The sequence below is a fragment of the Hypanus sabinus genome, chromosome 14, assembly GCF_030144855.1.
Source record: "Hypanus sabinus isolate sHypSab1 chromosome 14, sHypSab1.hap1, whole genome shotgun sequence".
NCBI classification, from domain to species: Eukaryota; Metazoa; Chordata; class Chondrichthyes; order Myliobatiformes; family Dasyatidae; genus Hypanus; species Hypanus sabinus.
In genome coordinates, this window is record NC_082719.1 from 34,846,716 (window position 1) to 34,874,262 (window position 27,547).

At 45.5% G+C, this 27,547-nt stretch overlaps 1 protein-coding gene across 2 annotated transcripts in view; it reads left to right on the forward strand.

Annotated features, from left to right (window-relative positions):
- The window catches only part of tbc1d19 (TBC1 domain family, member 19), a 129,242-nt gene that overhangs the window by 21,320 nt on the left and 80,375 nt on the right, over positions 1–27,547 (forward strand). For both annotated transcript variants that reach the window (XM_059989003.1, XM_059989004.1), the window contains 2 exons: positions 1,861–1,906; positions 8,588–8,663. In XM_059989003.1, the coding sequence (XP_059844986.1) occupies positions 1,861–1,906; positions 8,588–8,663 (122 nt within the window). The remainder of the gene's footprint in view (positions 1–1,860; positions 1,907–8,587; positions 8,664–27,547) is intronic.

Below are 27,547 nucleotides of genomic sequence, written 5' to 3' on the forward strand. Positions count from 1 at the left end.
CATGGCACTTATTTTCAGCGCAATTCAATTAAAATTGTATTTAAACAAGCGAACTTGTGACCATTTCTAGATACAATCATGTCAGTTACAAAACACTGCTGAGCACTTTTGATCATGAGACTGTTATGTGGCCGTAACCAGAAATGGCCAAGGTGGTGTCAGTCCTTGTGCATTTGGCTGACTTTATCTTGTGGTGGACTGTAATGGGGTACTCCTGTAGAATATGGACTTAGTGGTGTAGTGCTAACATGGGAAACAGCAATTTAAATGCTATTACTGATAATGTACTCATCAGTGTTCTTTCCCTACTCCCACTGCCCCCCCCCCACCAACTCCAATTATCTTTCTGCCCATAAAAAAAAAACAGAACAAATCCAGTTGGCTAATTACTGCTCAGTCAGTTTACTTGCAAACAGAAGTCTTTACTGACAATGCTATGAAGTTGCAGTTAGACCAATGATCTTCTCACCAGTGTCAGAAGTGAGGAGAGAGTGACTGCTGTTGGAGTGTAAGCCATGGTCAAACTAAAACCAGTGGGTCTCAAAGGGGAAAATGCCCCAATTGATGGAGACATTTGCTGCACCAAAGAAGATTGTTGTAGTTGTTGGAGATCATCCCAACCACGGGACAATTTGAACATAATGCTTTCTGGGCAAAGCACCCCATATGATTGATGTGGCCAGTAGCTTAAGCATGTATTCTGTGTCCTGCTGCGACATTGCCATTTCTTCACTATTGCTAGGTCTAAATCCTGCAACTCCCTGTTAGACATGTTTACCAGAATGACTACAGTTGTTTAAGAAGGAGATTTATCATTCAAACCAATGTGGAGATAAAAGGCGAGTAATGGCTGCATCCTTTAAAAATGGGGGAGAAAATGGATACCAAAGGGATGGCAGGATACTTGGTAGTGTGGAGGAGCAGAGGGATCTGGGGGTACATGTCCACAGATCCCTGAAAGTTGCCTCACAAGTAGATAGGGTAGTTAAGAAAGCTTATGGGTTGTTAGCTTTCATAAGTTGAGGGATAGATTTTAAGAGTCAGGAGGTGATGATGCAGCTCCATAAAACTCAGGTTAGGCCACACTTGGAGTACTGTGTCCAGTTCTGGTCACCTCACTATACGAAGGATGTGGAAGCATTGCAAAGGGTACAGAGGAGATTTACCAGGATGCTGCCTGGTTTAGAGAGTATGGATTATGATCAGAGATTAAGGGAGCTAGGGCTTTACTCTTTGGAGAGAAGAAGGATGAGAGGAGACATGATAGAAGTATACAAGATATTAAGAGGAATAGACAGAGTGGACAGCCAGCGTCTCTTCCCCAGGGCACGACTGCTCAGTACAAGATGACATGGCTTTAAGGTAAGGGGTGGGAAGTTCAAGGGGGATATTAAAGGAAGGTTTTTTACTCTAGAGAGTGGTTGGTGCGTGGAATGCACTGACTGAGTCAGTGGTGGAGATACACTAGTGAAGATTAAGAGAGTACTAGATAAGTATATGGAGGAATTTAAGGTGGGAGGTTATATAGGAGGCAGGGTTTAAGGGTCGACACAACATTGTGGGCCAAAGGGCCTGTACTGTGTTGTACCTTTCTGTGTTCTAACTGCTTTTCTCCATGTGTTAAACTCATTGCTGCACAATATTTAAATTTGGGAGTAACACTCAGCTTTTAAATCTACATATCTGTTTCCAAATTTTAGTTCTTTGAGTTTAATTTTATGAATTTAAATATTAGAATCACCTTCCTTTATTGTTCTAGATTTTATCCTGTGTGTTTTCTTTAAGTGTGTAGAGGTAAAAGGAGGAAATTACAGTATTCCTAAGTACAGTTACATCAATTTGTTTTGCTTATTTTTACAGGCTGGGAAAAGAAGCTGCAGAATGCTGTCTATCGTGAGCTCAATGTGTAAGTTTTTAAAAATGTGCATTTCTATAACCTGTGCTGCGGCTTTGTGCTTGTTGGTTTCTGCCCTTATTTGTATGCCTTAAAATTGTTGCTATTTTTTAAAACAAATGTACACATTTTTTTCAGTCTTTGGCTTATGTGTACATTTCACTTTACATTATAGTATTGTCAGTTGTCACCAATGGTCAAAGTGGATTGGAATTTTCCCCATTTTAAAAAAGCCTTTGAGGTGAATATGAAATACATAAAACTAATTTGAGTTTATCTTTTACTTTTTATCGTTGCTTTCTTAATGTTGCTTCTCAACAACTGTTTGGATCTTGAATTCAATTGAGTGCGAAATTGAGTATTGGTTTTGTATGTAAGTGTGTATGTAAGTATGTACAGTGTTCTGGATCAGTTCTGGATTGAGCATTCTCTGCATGTTGTAGGAATACAGCCTAAACTTGATGAACTAATGTTTGTGCTTAACATACACATTGTGGCGATCCACTTTCTGCGCAGGTGAACCGGCTCACAAATAGCCAGTGCGCTGGGAGAGACTTTGGTAATGCACCTCTGATGTCATTTCCGCCCGGAGAGGGCAGGCGCTAGGGATTAAATGCCAGCGCCGCGAAGTTTGAATAAACTAGTCTCGAAATGACTTACATGTCGTTATTTCAGCGCTGTGTGTAGCACATCGCTACATTGGTGACCCCGACGGTCCAAACGGGATTTGGACCAAAGATGACCGACTCTTCATTTGTTCACGCAGTTTCGCTAAAACTGCCGACTTTCTGGACGCTGCAACCACGCATGTGGTTTAGCCAAGCAGAAGCCCAGTTCCAGATTCGGCAGATATCTTCTGATCCCACATGTTACTATCACGTGGTGAGCGCCCTTGACCAGGAGACAGCTGCCCAGGTTGCGGATTTCATACAGTTGCCCCCGGAAGAAGGCAAATACGAAGCATTCAAAGCACTGCTCATTGGGATCTTTGGCCTCTCACGGCGTGAGCAGGGTGCCCGCCTGCTTCACCTGGACAGTTTGGGAGGCAGACTGCAGTCAGCATTGATGACTGAGATGCTGGCCCTGGCTGATGGACACAAGCCCTGCCTCATGTTTGAGCAAGTGTTCCTAGAGCAACTGCCCGAGGACGTACATCTGCTGCTGGCCGACGCAGATTTCAGCGATCCCTGGAAGGTGGCGGCCCGGGCAGACGTGCTGTGGAAAGCCAAGAGGGAGAGCGTGGCATCCGTCGGTCAGATTACCAGGCCATGAGCCCAACAGCGGACCAGACCAGGCCCAGCAGGGGGGCGCACACAACACAGAGGCAGGAGTGAGGAAGACAGTGAACAGTTTCTACCACCAGCAGTGGGGCACAGAAGCCTGCCGTTGTCGCCCACCCTGCAAGGGCCAGGGCCAGAGCCAGCTGCCACTAATGACTATGGTGGCTGGCCACCAGGACAGCCTCTTGTACTTTTAGGACAAACAGTCGGGACGCCGCTTCTTGGTCGACACCAGAACAGAAATCAGCGTCTTGCCCCCGATGGGGTACGACACCCGCAACAGGAAGCCAGGACCCACCCTGAGGGCCGCAAACAGCAGCACGATATGGACCTATGGCACCTGCACAGTGCAGCTGCAGTTCGGCGCCAGCCGGTTCACGTGGGACTTCATACTGGCTGCCGTGGCCCAACCACTCCTGGGGGCGGACTTCTTGCGAGCTCACAGCCTGCTGGTTGACTTGCAAGGAAAAAGACTGGTACATGCCGAGACTTTCCAGATGTTCTCCCTGGGAGAAGACAAGTTGACGGCCCCACACCTGGATTCCAACACGCTGTCAGACAACGAATTCACCAGAATCCTGGCGGACTTTCTATCAATTCTGGCACCGCAGTTCACGGCAGCCATGTCCAGACACGGGGTTCAGCACCACATCCTGACCAAGGGACCACCCCTCCATGCCCGCACATGAAGGCTCCCCACGGAAAAGCTCCGCCTGGCGAAGGAGGAGTTCAAGAGGATGGAGGAATTGGGGATCGTATGGAGGTCCAACAGCCCATGGGCCTCCCCCCTGCACATGGTGCCCAAAGCAGCTGGGGGTTGGAGACCATGCGGCGACTACCGCAGACTGAACGAGGCAAACAACTCCAGACCGCTACAACATGCCGCACATACTGGACTTTGCAGCAAACCTGCATGGGGGAAGAATATTTTCCAAAGTAGACCTCATCAAATCAAATCCTGGTGCACCCTGAAGACATTCCCAAAACATATCACTCCGTTCGGCCTGTTTGAGTTCCTCCGAATGCCGTTCGGCCTGAAGAATGCCCCACAGACGTTCCGGCGGCTAATGGATGCGGTGGGACGTGACCTGGACTTTGTGTTCATCTATTTGGACGACACCCTTATAGCCAGCAGTAGTCGCCAGGAGCATCTGTCCCACCTCCGCCAGCTCTACTCCCGCTGAGTGATTTCGGCCTCACGATCAACCTGGTCAAATGCCAGTTTGGTCTCAGTACCATCGACTTCCTGGGCCACAGGATTACCAAAGATGGGGCAACACCTCTGCCCGCCAAGGTAGACGCGATCCGCCACTTTGCCCAGCCCAACACGGTCAAAGGCCTACAGGAGTTCATTGGTATGGTGAACTTCTACCACCGTTTCCTCCCCTCAGCAGTCCGTATCATGCGCCCTTTGTACACCCTGATGTCGGGTAAAGGCAAGGACATTACTTGGGATGAGGAGGCCGTGACCACTCGTTAAAGCCAAGGAAGCCTTGGTAGATGCTGCAATGCTGGTGCACCCCAGAACGGACGTTCCGACCGCACTCATGGTGGACGCATCCGACACAGCAGTCGGTGGGGTGCTGGAGCAGTTCATCGAGGGGCGCTGGCAACCCCTGGCATTCTTCAGCAAGCACCTATGACCACCTGAACTCAAGTACAGTGCTTTCAACCGGGAGCTGTTGGCACTGTTGGCAATCCGGCATTTCAGGTTCACCACGTTCACGGACCACAGACTGTTGACCTTTGCGTTCACAAAGGTGTCCGATCCCTGGTCAGCTCGCCAGCAGTGACATCTGTCCTACATCTCCGAGTACACGACGGACATCCAGCATGTCTCGGGAAAGGACAACGTTGTGGCGGACGCACTCTCCAGACCAGCTGTCCAGGCCCTGTCCCAGGGGGTGGACTATGCAGCACTGGTGGAGGCGCAGCAGGCAGATGACGAGATGCCCAGCTACAGGACCACAGTCTCGGGTTTGCAGCTACAGGACTTTCTCTTAGGCCCAGGTGAGAAGACCCTCCGAGCGATGTGGCTACTGACCAATCCGGCAGTCTGGAGGCGGCGAGTTTTCAACTCCATTCACGGTTTGGCGCATCCATCTATCAGGCCAACCGTCCGGCTGGTCTCCAGCAAGTTCACGTGGCACGGACTTTGCAAGCAGCTCAGTGATTGGGCCAGAACGTGCGTGCAGTGCCAGACAGCCAAGGTGCAGCGGCACACTAAAGCCCTGCCACAGCAGTTCGAACCCACCCAATGGAGGTTCGACCACATTCATGTGGATATTGTGGGTCCCCTACCAGTGTCCCGAGGAGTGCGGTACCTCCTAACTATGGTAGACCGGTTCACGAGGTGGCCAGAGGCAGTCCCACTCACCGACACATCTGCCGATTCCTGCACCCGAGCACTGATTGCAACCTGGGTAGCATGCTTCGGGGTACCGGCCCACATTACCTCAGACGGAGGTGCCCAGTTCACCTTCAGCCTGTGGTCAGCTGTGGCCAGCCTGTTGGGAACGCAGCTACACCACACTACTGCCTACCACCCACAGTCGAACGGACTAGTGGAACGCTCCCACCGTCACTTGAAGTCAGCTCTCATGTCCCGCCTGAGAGGACCTAACTGGGTGGACGAGCTTCCCTGGGTCCTGTTTGGAATTTGCACAGCACCCAAAGAGGATCTGCATGCCTCGTCGGCTGAGTTGGTGTATGGTGCACCCCTGGCCGTCCCGGGAGAGTTCATACCAGCCCCACGGGGGCAAGAGGAAGAACCCGCAGCAGTCCTGGACTTTCGGCAACCTGGCTCCTGTAACGACTTCACAGCACAGTCGGACCCCTACCCATGTACCCAAAGACCTGCAGGACTGTAAGTTTGTGTTTGTACGAAGGGGCGGACACTGGGCACCGCTACAGCGGCTGTACAAGGGGCCGTTCAAGGTGATCAACAACAACGGGTCCACATAAGTTCTGGACATTGGGGGGAGAGAGGAGGTTTTCATGGTGGACCGACTCAAACCAGCCCATGTGGACTTGGCGCAGCCGGTCGAGGTTCAGGCACCACGGCGCAGAGGCAGACCTCCCAAACAGAGGCTGATAGAGACTGTGGACATTGGGGGGTGTATCTCCGGTTCTGGGGGGGGGGGTTATGTGGCGACCCACTTTCTGCACAAGGCGAACCAGCTCACAAATAGCCAGCGCGCGGAGGGAGACTTTGGTAATGCACCTCTGATGTCATTTCCGCCCGGAGAGGGCGGGCGCTAGGGATTAAATGCCAGCGCCCCGAAGTTTGAATAATCTAGTCTCGAAACGACTTGCCAACTGCGTGTCGTTATTTCAGCGCTGTGTGTAGCACACCGCTACAGCATGGCCATTTTTCCAACAGGGCAATTTAGAAGATGCAACATAAACCTTAACGTCTATATGATCAAAAAGCTGCACCAATGCTGCTATGCAAATGTTTCCCATATGTTTCCCAGTAGTTTGTAGTATTTGATTAAAAATAGAATATGTTGGAAAAATCACCCACTATCACTGGGAATGAGAAACATGAGTAAATGTTTTGGGTCAATGATCTTTCATTGGAACTGGGAAAAGTTGCAATCAAAGATATTTTAAGGTGCAAGGAGCCAAAAGATAAAAAGAAATGTAAGATGGCGTAAAGACACTGGCACAAACAGTGGTGATGCCAGCTTGAAGATGATGGTGAAGGCTTAATAAACACAGTTGATCTTTGTAAGGGAATTATAAGTAGAAGACCATAAGATATAGGTGCAGAATTATGCCATTTGGCCCAATGAGTTTGCTCCGCCATTTCATCATGGCTGATCCAATTTTCCTTTTGGCGCCAGTCTCTTGCCTTCTCCCCGTATGCCTTCATGCCTTGACCAATCAAGAATCTATCAACCTCTGCCTTAAGTATACATAAAGACTTGTCCTCCACAGTTGCCTGTGGCAACGAATTCCACAGATTCACCACTCTCTGGCTAAAGAAATTCCTCCTCATCTCCATTCTATAAGGATGCTCCTCTATTCTGAGGCTGTCCCTTCCGGTCTTTGACTCTCCCATCATACAAAATGTCCTCTCCACATCCACTTTATCAAGGCCTTTCACTATTCAATAGGTTTCAATGTGGTCACCCCTTTTCTTCTGAACTCTAGTGAATACTGGCCCAGAGCCATCAAATGCTCTTCATATGACAAGCCATTCAATCCTGGAATAATTTTCATGAACTTTCTTTGAACCCTCTCCAGCTTAGAGAAACAGAGTATTGCAACCGGGGATTTTGATCAATTTAGCTGAGAAATTTTTTGGCCTTTTAGTGAAACCTTACTAAATTTCTGTATGAAGTTCTTTGACAACTTTATGCGTTGTAAGTGAAATCTCTTGAGCTTGGATATGTAGTGTTCTTGTCATGCAGCTGACTGAATAACTTTTAATAAGAATCATGAGTAGACATTATATCTGTTTTTTTTCAGTGTTCCCTCCTCCAGCAGCTCTGTGGAGTCATCTTTCATTTAGTTGTCTGTCTGAGAAAGGAGTTCACCTGGCATGCTAAATACCATAACGTAAAATCAGGAGTAGATCACATAGCTCCTCAAGACTGTTTTATATTGAATAATTTCATAGTTCTTCACTGACCTAACCACTTACTCCATGAGATTTAGTGTTTCTCTTTATTCCATTTGAAACTCAAAAATAATTTATTTTGACTTGGAATGTATTCATCAACTGATTTATTCACAGTAGAGAATTAATATGATTTAAAAACCATCTAAGACTTAGATTCTAAGTAAAGAACTTTGTTTTAATCTCCAATTTAAATAGCTTGCCTCTATGTTGAAAATTTGCTCTAGTTCTCGATTCACAAGTCTGGAGAAAGAACTTCTCAGCTGTTCTGTCGTTGCATAATTTTGATTATTCCAACGAGTATATTTCTCCCTTCTTTTCCAGTGAACGTAGGCCTATCCAACTTGGCTGTCCTCATAAGACCCCTGTTTCATCTTATAAATCACTCTAACGAAGCAAGTGTATCCCTGCTTGATTATGGTCACCGAAATTGCCCATGATGTTCCACATTTGTCAAAGATCTGTTCAATTGCAGCAAGGCATCTTTTTCTTTAACCATTTGCCTTACTAATTGTTTATTGCATTTTCATAATATCTTTCTGTTTTGTGTACAAGGATACCCAAATCTGTCTGATTACCTTCATTTAATAGGTTTTAAAATTATTCTTTCTGCATTACAGATACTCTAATAGTATGCCATAGACTGACATAATAATTGATTTTGCATTCCTCAGACACTTTCATTTAGCACTTTTGGATTTAAATTCTACTTATAATTACCAGAATTTTTTTTTTGTTGTATTCCTTCAAAGTCAATGAGAAATTGACTATTTTTCTAATTCACAGGCTTCCTGAACTTGGCCATCCATCTGCTCCACCTGAGCACACAAAGGAAGCATTGACGTACATAAGACGTGCCCAGGTTAGTTCAAGGGGTACTGTGCATATTAGTTGATTATTATTTACCAATTAATTATGATTTCTTTCTTTTAATTTGCAATGGTGTGGATTGACTGGGAATGATTGTAGTTGCAATTTACTCTTGGTGAGGGGGTGTAGAAATTGATTTTCATGCATTCACTTTTGTGAAAAGCAATTCATCAAGTCCATATTTCTAGGCCTATATTCTATTAAATGGAAATTTACTAACACATTTTTCACCAGAGTCCCATCTATCTTAGTCTAAGGCTATTTGGTATTGCACTGGATTAAAATTCAGCACAAGATTTGTTTTTCCTCTTTGCTTGCTAGTCTGCATCTTGCAAAGCATTTCAAGAATTCATCAAAAATTGTACTATTGAAAGAAATATGTGTACCAACCATATCCAAAATCTTCATTTGCAGTATTTCTGAAAGCAGGACATTGTAGACTGAAAAAGGAACAAATGAAAAGGGAGATTGTACTGATCATAGAATTGCAGAGTCTTTGAGTGCAGAAGTCTGTTGAAAGAGCTATTTAGATTAGTTATGGATAATTTGCATAGTTTAGCAAATTAGTCCTTTTCAAAGGTCCTTGCATATCCTTGTCTAATTTTCTTTTGAAGGTTGTTGTGAAGTTGATTCCACAATACCTTTAATAGTGTATTCTGGGTCTTTACAGTTACAGTTCCATCAATGAAGATAATTTCTTTCTGTTTTCTTTTGAGTCTCAATTTAACCTTGTCTGCACTAACAAAAAAAAATTTGTGTAAGTAAACTTGCTCATATTCTTCTGTAATCATGGTAAACTTCTGTCTGGTATTGACATTCTTTAATGTGTGCTGATCAGAAATGAGGCCTAACTAGTTACTTGTAAAAGTTTATCACAAATTGCTTGTTTTGTTACTAATCATCACATAGTTTAATTATTGACGTAGTCACTAGCCTTGCACCAATTTGAAAATAGTATAGCTAAATTAGGTGTAGATGTAGTCCATACTCCCTGAAGTCTACTCTTCCCCATTCAGTAGTGCAGTGGCAAGTTTTGTAATATCCATAACCTTTGAAGATGTGTTCCTTTTTCCAATGTCCAGACCTTTTGCACATAGACCTAATAAAGTGATCAAACCTGTACTGAACTCTTCGGGGCCTCACTGAACATTGTCCTCAGTTTTAAAACATCTACTTACATCAGTATTGGCTGTCCCCTGTCCCTTAGACCATTTTATACCTAAGTTATTATCATCCCTTTGACAACATGTTTCTGTTACACAAATGAATGTTTGTGTTCTTTCCAGGGTTACATTCAGTTGTCCTCATTCGGCAGGCCATGTTAGTCATCTGTATCACAATGGATTCTCCCAATAGCTATCCTATCAGAGTTCTGTCACAGGTAACAATTACCAGGTGGACTAGAGAAGATTCAAGCATGTGCTTGAAACCTTAGAAAAATATTATGTTCCTACTAAAGCTTGGGATTTCCAGTACTTGGGATGCTCAAAATGGAGAAGGGCTACTTGAGATGATATTGAGAACCTTGAAGCCTTGGAGAACGCAGAAGTCTCATGTAAGCATCAGAATAAACATATAGTGTGGTGACCCACTTTCTACACAGGTGAACTGGCTCGCAAAATGATGTGCGCGTCGGCAGAGAAGCCAGCCCCAAAATGGCGCGGGGCCGCCGCCTTCACCAGCAAGGGGAGAAAGCCCACGCGGGGGAAGAGACTTCTGTAATGCACTTCTGACGTCATTTCCGCCCGGAGAGGGCAGGAATGGAACTACGTAAAAGCCAGTGCCACAAAGTTTGAATAAACTAGTCTGGAGTGTAACTTACAGACTGCGTGTCATTATTTATAGCTCTGTGTGTAGCACATCGCTACATTGGTGACCCGGACAGTCCGAATGGGATTTGGACCAAAGATAAACGACTCTTCATCTGTTCACGCAGTTTTGCTAACACTGCCAACTTTCTGGAAGCTGCAAACGTGTGTGGTTTAATCAAGCAGAAGCCCAGTTCCAGATTTGGCAGATATCCTCTGATTCCATGCATTACTATTATGTGGTGAGCTCCCATGACCAGGAGTCAGCCACCCAGGTTGAGGACAACTGTCTGAGGATGAGGACAACTGCCCGAGGACATACATCTGCTACTGGCCGACGCAGATTTCAGTGACCCCCGGAAGGTGCCGGCCCGGGCAGACGTGCTGTGGAAAACCAAGAGGGAGGGCAGGGTGTCCATTGGACAGATTACCAAGCCACACGCCCAATAGCAGGCCAGACCAGGCCCAGCAACGCAACCCAGAGGCAGGAGTGAGGATGCCAATGAACAGTGGTGTTTCTACCATCAGCGGTGGGGCAGAGAAGCCTGCCATTGTTGCCCGCCCTGCAAGTTCCCGGGAAACGCCAAGGCTAGCCGTCACTAATGGCTACGGTGACTGGCCAACAGGACAGCCTCTTGTACATCTGGGACTAACAGTCGGGACGCCGTTTCTTGGTCGACACCAGAGCGGAGATCAGCGTCTTGCCTCCGACGGGGTACGACACCCGCAACAGGGAGCCAGGACCCAGGACCCACGGCCCATGACCCACACTGAGGGCTGCAAACGGCAGCACGATACGGACCTACGGCACCCGAACAGTGCAGCTGCAGTTCAGCGCCAGCCGGTTTACATGGGACTTCACACTAGCCGCTGTGGCCCAACCATTCCTGGGAGTGGACTTCTTGCTGGTCGACTTGTAAGGGAAAAGACTGATCCATGCCAAGACTTTCCAGACATTCTCCCTGGGTGAAGCCAAGTTGCCGGCCCCACTCCTGGACTCCATCACGCTGTCTGACAACGAATTCAATGGAATCCTGGCACTTTCCATCGGTTCTAGCATCACAGTTCACGGCAGCCATGCCCAGACACGGAGTACAGCACCACATTCCGACCCAGGGACCACCCCTCCAAGCCCGAGCACGAAGGATTCCCCCCCCCCGGACAAGCTCCACCTGGCGAAGGAGGAGTTCAAGAGGATGGAGGAATTGGGGATTGTATAGCGGCCCGACAGCCATGGGCCTCCCCCCTGCACATGGTGCCCAAAGCAGCTGGGGGCTGGAAACCATGTGGCGACTACCACAGACTGAATGAGGCTACAACTCCAGACTGCTACCCCATGCCGCACATACAGGGCTTTGTAGCAAACCTGCACGAGGCAAGCATCTTTTCCAAAGTAGACCTCATCTGGGGATACCATCAAATCCCGGTACACCCTGAAGACATCCCCAAAATAGCACTTGTCTCCCCGTTCAGCCTGTTTGAATTCCTCCGAATGCCATTCGGCCTGAAGAATGCCGCACAGATGTTCCAGCGTCTAACGGATGCGGTGGGATGTGACCTGGACTTTTCGTTCATCTATTTGGACGACATCCTCACCGCCAGCAGTAGTCATCAGGAGCATCTGTCCCACCTCCGCCAGCTCTACTCCCGCCTGAGTGATTTTGGCCTCACGATCAACCCGGCCAAATACCAGTTTGGTCTCGATACCATCGACTTCCTGGGCCACAGGATTCCCAAAGATGGGGCAACACCTCTGCCCGCCAAGGTAGACGCGATCCGTCACTTTGCCCGGTCCAACATGGTCAAAGGCCTGCAGGAGTTCGTTGGTATGGTGAACTTCTACCACCACTTCCTCCCCTCAGCAGCCTGTATCACGCACCCTTTGTTCACCCTGATGTCGGGTAAAGGCAGGGACTACTTGGGACGAGGAGGCCGCGGCTGCTTTCATTAAAGCCAAGGAAGCCTTGGCAGATGCTGCGATGCTGATATACCCCAGAACGGACATTCCAACCGCCCTCACAGTGGATGCATCCAACACAGCAGTTGGTGGGGTGCTGGAGCAACTCTTCGAGGGGCACAGGCAACCCCTGGTGTTCTTCAGCAGGCACCTACAGCCACCCAAACTCAAGTACAGTGCCTTTGACCGGGAGCTGTTGGCACTATATCTGGCAATCTGGCATTTCAGGTACTTCTTAGAAGGCAGGCTGTTCACCATGTTCTGGACCACAAACCGTTGACCTTCACATTCACGAAGGTATCTGATCCCTGGTCGGCCCGCCAGCAGCGACATCTGTCCCACATCTCCACGTACACGACGGACATCCAGCATGTCTCAGGAAAGGACAACGTTGTGTCAGACACACTCTCCACACCAGATATCCAGGCCCTGTCCCAGGGGGTGGACTATGCAGCACTGGCGGAGGCGCAGCAGGCAGACGATGAGATGCCCAGCTACAGGACCGCAGTCTCGGGTTTGCAGCTGCAAGACTTTCTCATATGCCCAGGTGAGAGGACCCTTCTGTGTGACGTGGCTACTGACCAACCTCGCCCCATCGTCCCGGCAGCCTGGTGGCGGCAAGTTTTCAACTTCATACACGGCTTGGCGCACCCATCTATCAGGACAACCGTCTGGATGGTCTCCAGCAAGTTCATATGGCACGGACTTCACGAACAGGTCAGCGAATGAGCCAAAACATGCACGCGGTGCCAATCAGCCAAGGTGCAGCAGCACACCAAAGCCCCGCCGCAGCAGTTTGAACCCACCCGCTGGAGGTTCGACCACATTCATGTGGATATCGTGGGGCCCCTGCCAGTGTCACGAGGAGCGCGGTCCTCCTAACTATGGTAGACCGGTTCACGAGATGGCCAGAGGTGGTCCCACTCACCGACACCACCGCTGATTCCTGCACCCGAGCACTGATTGCAACCTGGGCAGCACGCTTCGGGATACCGGCCCACATACCTCCGACAGAGGCGCCCAGTTCACATCCAGCCTGTGGTCGGATGTGGCCAGCCTGTGGGGAACACAGCTACACCACACTACTGCCTACCACCCACAGTCAAACGGACTAGTGGAATGCTTCCACCGTCACTTGAAGTCGACTCTCATGGGCTGCCTGAAAGGGCCTAACTGGGTGGATGAGCTTCCCTGGGTCTTGCTTGGACTTTGCACAGCACCCAAAGAGGATCTGCACACCTCGTCGGCTGAGCTGGTGTACGGCGCACCCCTGGTCGTCTCAGTAGAGTTCATACCAGCCCCAAGGAGGCAAGAAGAAGAACGCGCAGCAGTCCTGGACAGACTACGCGAAAGGCTCAGCAACCTGGCCCCCGTACCGACTTCACAGCACGGACGGGTCCCGACCTGTGTGCCCAAAGACCTGCAGAACTGTAAGTTTGTATTTGTATGAAGGGGCGTACACCGGGCACCGCTACAGTGGCCGTACGAGGGACCATTCAAGGTGATCAGGAACAACAGGTCCACGTACGTTCTGGACATTGGGGGGAAAAAAGAGGTTTTCATGGTGGACCGACTCAAACCGGCCCATGTGAACTTGGCACAGCTGGTCAAGGTTCAGGCACCGCCGCGCAGAGGCAGACTGCCTAAACAGAGACTGATCCAGACTGTGGACATTGGGGGGTGTATCGCCGGTTCTTGGTGGGGGGAGTTATATGGCAATCCACTTTCTACGCAGGTGAACCGGCTCACAAAATGGCACGCACGTCAGCAGAGAGGCCAGCCCCAAAATGGTGCTGGGCTGCCTTCTTCACCTGCAAGGGGGGAAGCCTGCGCGCGGGAAAAGACTTTTGTAATGCACCTCTGATGTTATTCCGCCCGGAGAGGGCGGGAACGGAGCTGCATAAAAGCCAGTGCTGTGAGGTTTGAATAAACGAGTCTGGAGTGCAACTTACAGACTGCGTGTCATTATTTTTAGCTCTGTGTGTAGCACATCACTGCAATAGCATACAAACTACCAACACCTTCTCTGCCAGAGACCTCCTCCTTCTCCATCTATTGAAGAGTCTGTTTTTCCTAATGAGACCTGACATCTACCAACTTCAAACCACAAAATCAGAGTGGAGGCATGTTGCCGTCAATCCTGAGGAACTGCATAAGGAGAAGAGTTTCCTAGTCGGCCTGTTATGGAATACTCTATCAAATTTTAAAACAGTATCTATAACCATTACCTGGTCCCAGTTTTCTCTTTTACATCATGATGTACTCCCTCTATACTTCTCTCTCATTCTGCTATTGTCATTTAAAGCTCTTTCCAGCTAATCCTTTATGTATTTGTTGTCCTGTTATTGTCCTCTTTACTATTGTTACTCTTGTCATTCAATCACTATTGTCTTCCAATTCTCTTCTCCCCCCCCCCCCCACCCACACAGACCACAAGCTCATGCAGACATGTCCAGACAGACACAGACAGACAGGTGCGTGTGCACACAGTTTCATTTTCAGTCTTTCTAGGTCCTCCCACTCCTGTTTCTGTTGACAGAGATATTGCCTTATTTCCAGCTTTCTTTGTTGTATTTGTTTCCACACTCGCCTCCCTCAGCAACCTGGAACATTTGAGGTCTGGATCTATTGTCTTACTGCATTTGAGTGATGTAAAATGATTTAGTGGCTTTCTAACTATAAATCAATAGTCTAGCACCTCTCTTTTCCACAATGTCCTTCAGCTCCCTGCAACCCCTCTGCCTGGCTCTTCTACAATGCTGGCCCAAGTCGTGCTTTTGCCAGTAGGTCTAAACAGCAAAGGCTGAGGTGTGGATCCTCCTTGTGGATCAGTTCTTCCGAGTTCTTGTATAGCTGTGGAAATGGGTCCTTTAGCCTACTAAGGCCACATTAATCTAGAGTACCCCATTTTATTCTCCCTATCTTCCCATCAGTTACCTCCCAGATTCAGTTCTCACCTGCATACTAGGGGCAATTTACAGTGGCCAAATAATTTACCAACTTTCATGTCTTTGGAGGAATGTGGAATACCTGGAGAAAACCCATGCATTTACGGAGGGAGCAAGCTGGTCGACACTGGAAATCAAGATTGATTCTAGGTTGCTGTACTAGCTGCAAAACTGAGTGGCTCCACCAGTATGCCTACTGCAGTACAGAAGTTATCAAAGACCTGGGTCTCCACTAGACTATTGCAGGATTCAGTACAGAAAGTTATACATTGCTGGTCTGAGGAAGCAGATGAGCTTCTATATGACTGCTTTGAGATGGTAGACTGGCCTATGTTTAAAGACTCAACTGTCAACCTAGATGACTATGTTCACTACCTTCACAGAGTTTTATCAACAAGTGTGTTGAGGGCTGTCTACCAAAGAGAACATTCTGAGTGTTCTAAAACTGGAAGCTATGGGTGAATGGGGAGATCTCTTCCTACTAACGTCGAGGTCAGCAGCATTCAATTAAGATGATGCTGATCTTTAACAGAAATCAAGATACAACCTGAGTATAGCTTTCAGAGATGCTAAGTGATAGTACCAGTCCAATATAGAATCCTAGACCAGCCGTCAGTTGTGGCAGAGCTTACATCCTATAACGGGCTACAGAATGAAGTCAGGCAGCATCACTGATGACAGCACATCCCTTCTCAATGAATTTAACACATTCTATGCATATTTTGAACTGAAGGGAATGGGTATGTTACCACCCACCCCGATTGCCTCCAGTACGAACACAAGATCAATCTTCCAGACCGTGAACCTGTGGAAAGCTTCTGGACTGGATGGTATCCTTGGCTGTGTTTTTAGATCCTGTGCAGAAGAGCTTGCAGGAGTATTTGCAGACATTTTTAACCTCTCCTTGCTTCAATCTGTGGTTCTACCTGCTTTAAGAAAGCCACTATTATTCTAGTATCTAAGAAAATATGTCTAAAGTACTACCACTTAGAGGCATTGACTTTTAACCATCGTGAAGTGTTTATGGCTGTATTAACTCCAGACTTCCACACAACCTCAACCCACGGCAAATACCATCTCCCTGGCCCTACACTTGTCTCAGGAGCATTTGGATGCTCGGTCCTCAATTGAACTGCCTCTTGCAGCTATCACACCCAGTTGTCTCCTTGGATAAGCTCTATTAGCTTTACACAATGTGATGGAACAAGATTTGCCCATTCCTCCTTGAAAACTTGCTCCAGCTGTGCCAGGTTAGTTGGGGAGCAGCAGTGGGCAGCAATCTTGAGATCTTGCTGGAGATGTTAAATCAGGTTCCTCAAGAACATCCATTTTCTTCATTTGAAGCAACTTCATGGTTGCTCTGGCAGTGTGCTTTAGTTTATCGCCCTGCTGAAAGACAACTTCCACCCCATTTTAGACTTCCTGGCAGAGGCTAGCAGGTTTTTCTTTAATCCAGGATCTGTTTGTATTTAGCAGCTTTCATCTTCCCATCCGTCCTGTCCAGATTTCCAGTTCCTGCTGCTGAAAAGCATCCCCATTACATGCTGCTGCCTCCACCATTCTTTGCAGTAGGGATGGTGTTAACCGGCTAAATCACAGTCTTAGATTTATGCCACACGTTCGTACTGCTTAGTGTTGAGTCCAAAAAGTTGCACTTTAGTCTCAGCCGACTACAAGACCTTCTTCCACATCTTTACGGTATCTTCTAAGTGATGATTTGTGAAGTCCTTATGGGTAAGGATGTGCTTTTTATAATGTCAGTGCTTATTTCTTGCTACTATTCCATAAATTACCCTTTTTGTGCAAGGCCTTAGATTATGGAGCCATAAATTTCATTTTTAGTTGCAGCTATTAACTTCTGCAGCTCACTCAGAGTGACTGTTAGCCTCACACTAGCCTCTCTTACAAGAACAATTCTTCGCTAGTGACAGATTTAGAGGTGTGTCCTGATCTAGGCTGTGTAGCTGTGGTTTTGTATTTTCCCCACTTTTTCATGATAGACTGCACTGAGCTCTGAGGTATGTTCAGTGCCTTTGAGATGATGTTGTACCCTTCCCCAGATTTGGGCTTCTCTATTATTATTTCCTAGTATTGTATTGAATGCTCTTTTGCTTTCATTTTGTTTGGTCTGTTGAGTATCTGCCATATTCTCGGACATTACAGAAATGGGATATTTATTCTTGTGAATTCATTTGAAAACAGGTGTTCCTCCAATTTTCTACATCAACAACTTGGGTGAGTTGATAAAGTAGTATTGCACCTGAGGAAAGCAGGTGTAGTAATTACAAATGAGTGAATTTTTTTGTCCTCGCAATTTTGGTTTTTAATTTTTAGTAAATTGTTGACAGGTTTTGGAATGTTTCTTTTGATTTTATGTCATGTACAATGTTTTACAGATCAGCCAAAAAATCCTACTTCAATATATTTTAAAATTAGAAAATGAAACAGTAAAATGTGAAAATAATTGTGGGGTGGAATACTTTATCAAGGCCCAGCATGTATGCACAGTCCCTTCAACCACTTAATTTTTTATCCTTTACAAGATAGGATATTTTTGAACTTTTGTTACTTGAAAATCTTTGCAAATATTTTCTATTTGTCCTTGCCCTTTTCACTCTCATTGTTTGGGGATATGTGCACAATTTCATCCTCACTGTTCGGGGATCCATAGCAAACATCTAAAATATAATTATTACTTTTATATATCCAATGAGCTTGATTCATCTTTGTACCTTCCAACATATGACTCCTTTGTATAGGTATAAAAGTATTCATGAACCATAGTCTGACTCAAAACATCTCCATGATTTCCCCAGTAGTTTTCTTTTCTATGCTATTCCCTCTTGTAAACAATGCAGTCAGAAGTGTTTGCCTCCACCACTATCACATTACTTTGGGTATCTAATTATAGCCCATATCATACTAGTGACTATTTGGGTTATTTTATGTCACTTTGGAAATTTTTCCAGGCCTTTGTTGCCCCCATCACAATTACATCCAAGATAATTTCCTCATTTTCCTTTTCCTTGTTCTCTCCTGCAAACAGCTTCCTGCTTTACACCCCCACCCACTCCTTGTCACATTGCTTTGGACTGCTGGTACAAGCTCAGAATTGTTGTTCTACTAAGCCCATTAAACCTCTGGTCCTGTGAGTCAGTCATCTGATTTGTTGATCAATTGAGGCTTCTGAACTCTACCCCACCATTATAATTCACCTTTCACTTTAATTCTTTGCTCTATTACCACTCTGAGCCCTTTCTTCAGACCTTGTTCAGAATCAGAAAAAGGTTTATTATCACCGGCATGTGACATGAAATTTGTTAACCTAGCAGCAGCAGTTCAATGCAATACATAATCTAGCAGAGAGAGAGAGAAAAAAAAGCTAGTAATAAATAAAATAAAACATAGTAAACAAGTAAATCAATTACATGTATTGAATAGACCATTTAAAAATGTGCAAAAAACAAAAATACTGTATATTAAAAAAGTGAGGTAGTGTCCAAAGCTTCAAAGTCCATTCAGGAATTGGATGGCAGAAGGGAAAAGGTTGTTCTTGAATTGCTGAGTGTGTGCCTTCAGGCTTCTGTACCTCCTACCTGATGATAACAGTGAGAACAGGGCATGCACTGGGTGCTGGAGGTCCTTAATAATGGATGCTGCCTTTCTGAGACATCGTTCCCTGAAGATGTCTGGGTACTTTGCAGGTACCCAAGATGGAGCTGACTAGATTTACAACCTTCTGCAGCTTTTTTTGGTCCTGTGCAGTAGCCCCTCCCTCCCAGAAAGTGATGCAGTCTGTCAGAATGCTCTCCACAGTACAACTATAGAAGCTTTTAAGTGTATTTGTTGACATGTCAAATCAGTTCAAACTGCTAATCAACTATAGCCACTGTCCTTCGTCTTACCCTTCCTAAAGTCCACAATCAGCTCTTTCGTCTTACTGACATTGAGTGCCAGGTTGTTGCTGCTGCACCATTCCACTAGTTGGCATATCTCACTCCTGTACGCCCTCTCATCACCACCTGAGATTCTACCAACAATGGTTGTATCATCAGCAAATTTGTAGATGGTATTTGAGCAATGCCTAGTCACATAGTCATGTGTATACAGAGTGAAGAGCAGTGGGCTAAGCACACACCCCTGAGGTCCACCAGGTTGATTGTCAGCGAGGAGGATATGTTATCACCAATCCGCACAGACAGTGGTCTTCCAGTTTGGAAGTCGAGAATCTGTTACAGAGGGAGGTACAGAGGCCCAGGTTCTGTAACTTCTCAATCAGGATTGTGGGAATGATGGAATTAAATGCTGAGCTATAGTCGATGAACAGCATCCTGACGTAGGTGCTTGTGTTGTCCAGGTGGTCTAAACCTGTGTGAAGAGTCATGGAGATTGCATCTGCCGTTGACCTATTGTGACAGTAGGAAAATTGCAATGGGTCCAGGACCTTGCAGACACAGTTGTTCTTTCTAGTCATAACCAACGTCTCAAAGCATTTCATCACTGTCGATGTGAGTGCTATCGGGAAATAGTTGTTAAATCAGTCCACATTATTCTTCTTTGGCACTGGTATAATTGTTGCCTTTTTGAAGCAAGTGGGAACTTCTGCCCATAGCAGTGAGAGGCTGAACATGTCCTTGAATACTCCTGCTAGTTGGTTGGCACAGGTTTTCAAAGCCTTACCAGGTACTCCATCGGGACCTTCTGCCTTGCAAGGGTTCACTCTCTTTAAAGAGATCTAACATCGGCCTCTGAGACAGAGATCACAGGGTCATCAGGTGCAGCAGGGATCTTCACAGCTGTAGTTGTGTTCTTCCTTTCAAAGTGTGCATAGAAGGCATTGAGTTCATGTGGTAGTGAAACATTGCTGCCATTCATACTATTGGGTTTCGCTTTGTAGGAAGTAATGTCTTGCAGTCCCTGCCAGAGCTGCCATGAATCTGATATCGCCTCCAACCTTGTTCGAAATTGTCCCTTCGCCCTTCAAATAGCTCTCCGCAAATCATACCTGGTTTTCTGGTGCAGGCCTGTGTTGCCAGACTTGAATGCCACAGATCTAGCCTTCAGCAGATGATGTACCTCCTAGTTCATCAACAGCTTCTGGTTTGGGAATGTACAGTAAGTCTTTGTAGGCACACACTCATCCACACAGGTTTTAATGAAGTTGGTAACAACTGCAGCATACTAATCCAGGTTCTGAAGATGAATCCCTGAATACAAGTTCAGTCCTCTGATTCAAAGCAGTCCTGCAGATGCTTTTGTGCTTCCCTTCTCCATACCTTCTTGGTCCTCACTACTGGTGCTGCAGTCTTCAGTATCTGCCTATACTCAGGGAGTAGAAGTACAGCAAGGTGATCAGACTTCCCGAAGTGAGGGTGTGGAGTAGCACAGTAAGCATTCTTGATGGTGGTGTTCCAGCTATGACAAACATTAAGTCAAAAATAATACCAACTTCAAAGTCCAAAATAAGTTTATTATCAAAGTTCATATATTTCGCCATATACAATCCTGAGATTAATTTTCTTGCAGGCATACTCAATAAATCCATAATAGAATAATAACCATGATAGAATCAATGAAAGACCACACCAATTTGTTTGCAAAAGACAAGAAAATATGCAAATACAAAATGAAAAAAAAAGCAATAAATATCAAGAGCAAACACGAGGAAATCTGCAGATGCTGGAAATTCAAACAACAACACACACAAAATGCTGGTAGAACACAATAAATATCAAGAACCTGAAATGAGAGTCCTTTAAAAGTGAGTCCATTGGTTTTGGGAACATTTCAGTTATGGGGCAAGTGAAGTTCAGATTTGAGTGACATGATCCTCCTTGGTTCAAGAGCAGGAGGACTGAGGGATAATAACTGTCCCTGAACCTGGTGATGTGAGTCCTGAGGCTCCTGTGCTGCTTCCTGACAGCAGCATTGAGAAGCGAGCATGTTCTGGGTGATGGGGGTCCCTGGAGATGGATGCTGCTTTCCTGCAACAGTGCTCCATGTAGATGGGCGCAATGGTGGGGAGGGCTTTACCCGTGATGATTGGGCTGTATCCTCTGCTTTTTGTAGGATTGTCCATTCAAGGACATTGGTTCTTCCATGCCAGGCTGTGATGCAGCCAGTCAATATACTCTCCACTGCACATCTATAGAAGTTTGTCAAAGTTATTGATGTCATGCTGAATGTTTGCAAAGTCCAGTTTAAGTAGAGGTGCTGCCATGCTTTCTTCATAATTGCATGTGTGCTGGACCCAGGACAGGTCCTCAAAATAATGACACTGAGTTGCTGACTCTCTCCACCTCTAATCTTTCAATGAGGACTGGCTATGGGTCTCTGGTTTCCTCCTCCTGAAGTCAATAATCAGCTTCTTGGTCTTGCTGACATTGAGTAAGAGGCTGTTGTTGTAGCACCACTCAGCCAGATTGTCAATTTCCCTCCTTTTTGCTCATTTGTCCCCAGCTTTAATTCGTGTTGTCAGTAAACTTGAATATGTTTTCAGGAACATTGCATCCCTTGGTATTAAACTTAATGAAACCCTCAGGTTCTGTTGGTTGTGTAAGTCTGGGGAAGACAATCTCTGGTCCTACCAAATGGGTGAGATTGAGATGCAAGTCCACCCCAATTCCCCTTCCTGCTTGTGTGGATGCTGCATGATCTGTTACCCTGTTACAAATCTGTACCACAAAATAACAAACATACAATTAAATGATTTACCTTTATAATTCTTAATTTGCCTACAGGGTTAGTGAAGAAAACGCAAAAAAAGAAAAGGGCCCATTTTAATTAAACAGTCTAATGTGCACAAGTTGGAGCTTATGGTTTCCCTTCGCCGATCCTCCTTCGATCTTCTGGCCTTCGTTGGAACATAGTTCTGCTCCAGCATCGTCTTCAACAAAAAACTCAGAACACCCTGGTGTCAGTCACATGGCATGATAACACCCTCCCATCATTGGACAACTCACATTCCAAAGCACCCGTTATCTCTAACCATAACCCAAACACTGCTTCTACAGAAAAACCATTACGTTAGCAGTGGAACCTTTCCCAGGGTGTTACATTAACAATTTCAGGAAACTCCATAGATTTCTCCACAAATATAACTCTTTTTCCCTCTTTCAATTTGGTTCTCTTTTTCCTTCTCTTTCATTCCCTACAGTTGGTTTATAAAATAACATTACCCTGACAACTGTGTTCTGCACCTGATTGCAGGCAGTCCCTCCACTAACTCCCACACCCAACCACCCAGAATGTTTGTTTTCTTATGTCTTTAGTCCTGATGAATGGCCCATGACTTTTTCCTCAGACTTTTTCTTTCCAAATGATGTTCCTTGATATATTGAATGCTTCCAGCATTCTGTTACTTGCTGTTGACATCAGAAAGGCAATACATATTTTGGAATTGTATCTGTTCTTGCAGAAATGTGTGACCATTCCTGTTGGCCATTAACTTCCCTTTAAATGCTTAGTTTCTGTACTACCTTTTTGTCTGCTGTGCATCCAGATCCATATTGTTATGGAACTACTTTTTGATGATACCTAAAAATTTACCATCCAATGAGTTAATTAGGTTCTGAGAGCTGTGCTGCCTGAATGAGTGGAGCATATCTTTCTGTTCCTCCCAGTTTGCTGCTGTGCCTTGCACTTGAACCTGGTGCAGAATAACTATCTCCTGAAACATATTATCCATGAAGCTTTGTAGAAACATCAATGACAACACTCCTACCTCTTCCATCTGTTCTTCAGTTGCTCAGAGACTTGGCTTGAGCATCTACTTCCTGAGTATTCAAGAGATCTATGGCAGCAGTGAACCTACATGTGACTGGTTCCCGCTTTTGCATTTTTATAGCACTTCTCCGAATCTCAAAAATATCAAAGATAACTAAAGAGTGAAGACACTATTGTAATATAACCAATGCCTGCACAGTATGATCCTAGGAATGTCAGTACAAAAATCAACTGTTATAGTGATGTTGTATGAATGATAAATGCTACCAAGTTGTGTTTAGATGTTTGAGAATGTGACAATGTAGTACATTTTCATCGATGCACTAGAGTTTCAACTGAGATCCGTTGCTTAGAATTCATGATCATCGTTGAAATCCACAACATATAACCTGCTGACCTGAAGAAAGTGCTGTCACGAAGACTGTGGTTTTATTGAGACTGTTACATAAACTATTTGAGTTTCTGTCACAATTTGACATATTTACTGTATTTATAACTTTTAATGACACTATGTTTTAATTTCAATTTTAAAAATTGAATTTAAGTTTTAACAATTGGGTAGAAATATTTTTGAAGATGACAGTAAAGTTCTGATTGAGGGATGACTGCACGAGCGTGTGAACGTCAGCAAGTTAGACCGGCGCGAAGTTTAAAAGGAGACAGTTTTACAGAGCGGCTGTCAAGAGTAGAAGGAGGCAGAGTAGGAGGGCTTTGGCTGAACGGGGCTTTGACGATAACATTGGACAACAAGTTTTTTCAGAAGTGTTGCTTCCTCAGAACTTTTTTGTTTATGATAGACCGCTTGAAGATGAACACAAATATAATTTCTGACTACTTGTATCACGTAGGAATTTGGAGAAAAAACAAATTAATTTTTATTGAATATAATGTGTTTAATTGCATAATGGTGCTGATGCTTTGCAATAGGTCAACTAAGTTAAAAATATTTTGTTAATGATTTTCATTAAAATCTTCATTAAAATTAAAATTAAAATTTTCAAAACAAAAATGCTTTCCTTAATCTTGGCATCAGTTACTCTGGGAAGCATCTGTCTCAAATATCAAAAACCTTCATAGAAATTTTTGTGCCTGGTGATAGCAAATTCCATCCTTACAGTCCTGAACCCAATAATTATTACTAAAACCAGTCCTGCCAGTGCCGCCTAAGCATGCCCAAGCATGCCTGGGCAAGATAGGAAACTTTCCAGCTTACATTGAGGGCAACATTTTAATTGACTTGAATTATGAAGTGAAATAATAAACATAAGCGATTTCAAAAAATGGTGCATGATAGGGAAATTTCATGGTGATTTTCATGATCAGTAACCCAAAATTCACCTAAAGGTATTCAGGAAGCAAAATCGTTGTCCAGTGTAATGGGTCGAGGTGAGGTAGGTTACCTGTGAGGAATAGAAACAGGAAGTATGTCTATGAGGCTGGTGTTCTGTACTGGGTGTCAGATGTGGGAAGTCTGGGAGACTCCCAGCCTCCCGGATGGCCACATCCGTGCTAGGTGCGTTGAGTTGCAGCTCCTTAGGGACCATGCTAGGGAACTGAAGCTGCAGCTCGATGAACTTCATCTGGTCAGGGAAAGTGATGAGGTGGTAGAGAGGAGCTATGGGCAAGTAGTCACACTTGGGCCTCAGGAGACAGATAAGTGGGTAACAGTCAGGAGAGGGAAGGGCAAGAGGCAGATACTAGAGACTACCCCTGTGGCTGTCCCCCTTAATAGTAAGTACTGCTGTTTGAATACTGTTGGGGGGGGGGGGCCAGCCTACCTGGGGGAAGTAACAGTGGTCATGCCTCTGGCACAGCTTCTGCCCCTGTGGCTCAGAAGGGTAGGGAAAGGAAGAAAGCAGCAGTAATAGGGGACTCTATAGTTAGGGGGTCAGACAGGTAATTCTGTGGATGCAGGAAAGAAATGCAGATGGTAGTTGGCCTCTCAGGTGCCAGGATCTGGGATGTTTCTCATTACGTCCACAATATCCTGAAGTGGGAAGGTGAACGGCCAGAGGTTGGGGTACATACTGTTACCAATGACATAGGTAGGAAAAGGGAGGAGGTCCTGAAAATAGACTTTAGCGAGTTAGGAAGGAATTTGAAAAGCAGGACCGCAAAGGTAGTAATCTTGACAGTGAGTTTAGGAATAGAATGAGGTGGAGGATGAATTTGTGGCTGAGGGATTGGAGCAGGGAGCAGGGATTCAGATTTCTGGATCATTGGGATTTCTTTTGGGGCAGGAGTGACCTATACAGAAAGGACGGGTTGCACTTGAATCCTGATGGGGACCAATATCCTGGCAAGGGGGTTTGCTAAGGCTGTTGGGGAGAGTTTAAACTAGAATTGCTAGTGAGGGGTGGGAACCAAACTGAAGAGACAGAGGAAGGGGCGGTTGGCTCACAAAGTCAGAAAGCTTGTAGGCAGGGTGAGAGGGAGGATAGGCAGATGATAGAGAAGGGATATGCTCAGACCAGTGGTTTGAGATGTGTTTATTTTAATGCAAGAACTATTATGAACAAAGTGGCTGAGCTTAGAGCGTGGATCAGTACTTTGAGCTATGATGTTGTGGCTATTACAGAGATTTGGATGGCTGAGGGTCAGGAATGGCTACTTAGAGTGTTGGGTTTTAGATCTTTCAGAAAAAACGGAGGGAGGCAAAAGAAGTGTAAGCATAAGTTGGGAACAGTTGTTCTTAGGGAAATGTACAGCAGAAATGTGACGTTCTGCATATGTACGTACCAATGAGATAGGGAAAAGATGGTAGGGTACAGGAACCGTGGTGTACGAAGGCTGTTGAAAATCTAATCAAGAAAAAAAGAAAAGCTTTCGAAAGGTTCCAAAAAACTCGGTAATGATAGAGATCTAGATGATTATAAGGGTAGCAGGAAGGAGCTTAAGAAGGATATGAGGAGAGCCAGAAGGGACTATGAGAAGGCTTTGGCGAGCAGGACTAAGGAAAACCCCAAAGCATTCTACAAGTATGTGAAGAGAAGAGGATAAGACGTGAGAGATTAGGACAATCAAGTGTGACAGTGGAAATGTGTGTATGGAATCAGAGGTGAATACTTTGCTTCAATATTCACTATGGAAAAGGATCTTGGCGATTGTAGGGATAACTTATAGCCGACTGAAAAGCTTGAGTATATAGACATCAAAAAAGAGGATGTGCTGGAGCTTTTGATAAACCTCTGGGACCGGATGAGATGTACCCCAGGCTATTGTGGGTGGGAGGCAAGGGAGGAGATTGCTGAGCATCTGGCGATGATCTTTGCATCTTCAATGAGGTTTTGGAGGGTTGGAGGGTTGCAGATGTTGTTCCTCTACTGAAGAAAGGGAGTAGAGATACCCAGGAAATTATAGACCAGTGAGTCTTACTTCAGTGGTTGGTAAGTTGATGGAGAAGATGCTGAGAGGCAGAATTAATGAACATTTGGAGAGGCATAATATGATTAGGAATAGCCAGCATGGCTTTGTGAAAGGCAGGTCATGCCTAATGAGCTTGATTGAATTTCTTGAGGATTTGACTAAACACATTGATGAAGGTAGAGCAATTGATGTAGTGTACAGTATATGGATTTCACAAAGGCATTTGATAAGGTACCCAATGCAAGGCTTGAGAAAGTAAGGAGGCATGGGATCCTTGCTTTGTGGATCCAGAATTAACTTTCTCAAGAAGGCAAAGAGTGGTTGTAGATTGGTCATATTCTGCATGGAGGTCAGTGACCAGTTGTGTGCCTCAGGGATCTGTTCTGGGACCCCTTCTCTTTGTGATTTTTATAAATGACCTGGATGAGGAAGTGGAGGGATGGGTTAGTAAATTTTCTGATGACACAAAGGTTGGGGGTGTTGTGGATAGTGTAGAGAGCTGTCAGAGTTTACAGTGAGACATTAATAAGATGCAAAACTGAGCTGAGAAGTGGCAGATGGAGTTCAACCCAGATAAGTGTGACGTTTATTTTGGTAGGTCAAATATGATGTCAGAATATAGAATTAATTTGGTAAGGCTCTTGGCAGTGTGGAGGATCGGAGGAATTTTGGGGTCTGAATCCATGGGACACTCAAAGCGGCTGCACAGCTTGATTCTGTGGTTAAGAAGACATATGGTGCATTGGCCTTCATCAACCATGGGATTGAGTTTAAGAGCCAAGAGGTAATGTCACAGCTATATGGGACCCTGGTCAGGCCCCACTTGGAGTACTGTGCTCAATTCTAGTCACCTCGCTACAGGAAGGATTTGGAAGCTATAGAAAGGGTGTAGAGGAGATTTACAAGGATGTTGCCTGGATTGGGGAGCATGCCTTATGAGAATACTTTGAGTGAACTCGACTTTTCTCCTTGGAGTGACAGAGGATGAGAGGTGACCTGATAGAGGTGTATAAGATGATGAAAGGAATTGATCATGTGGATAGTCAGAGGCTTTTTTCCAGGGCTGAAATGG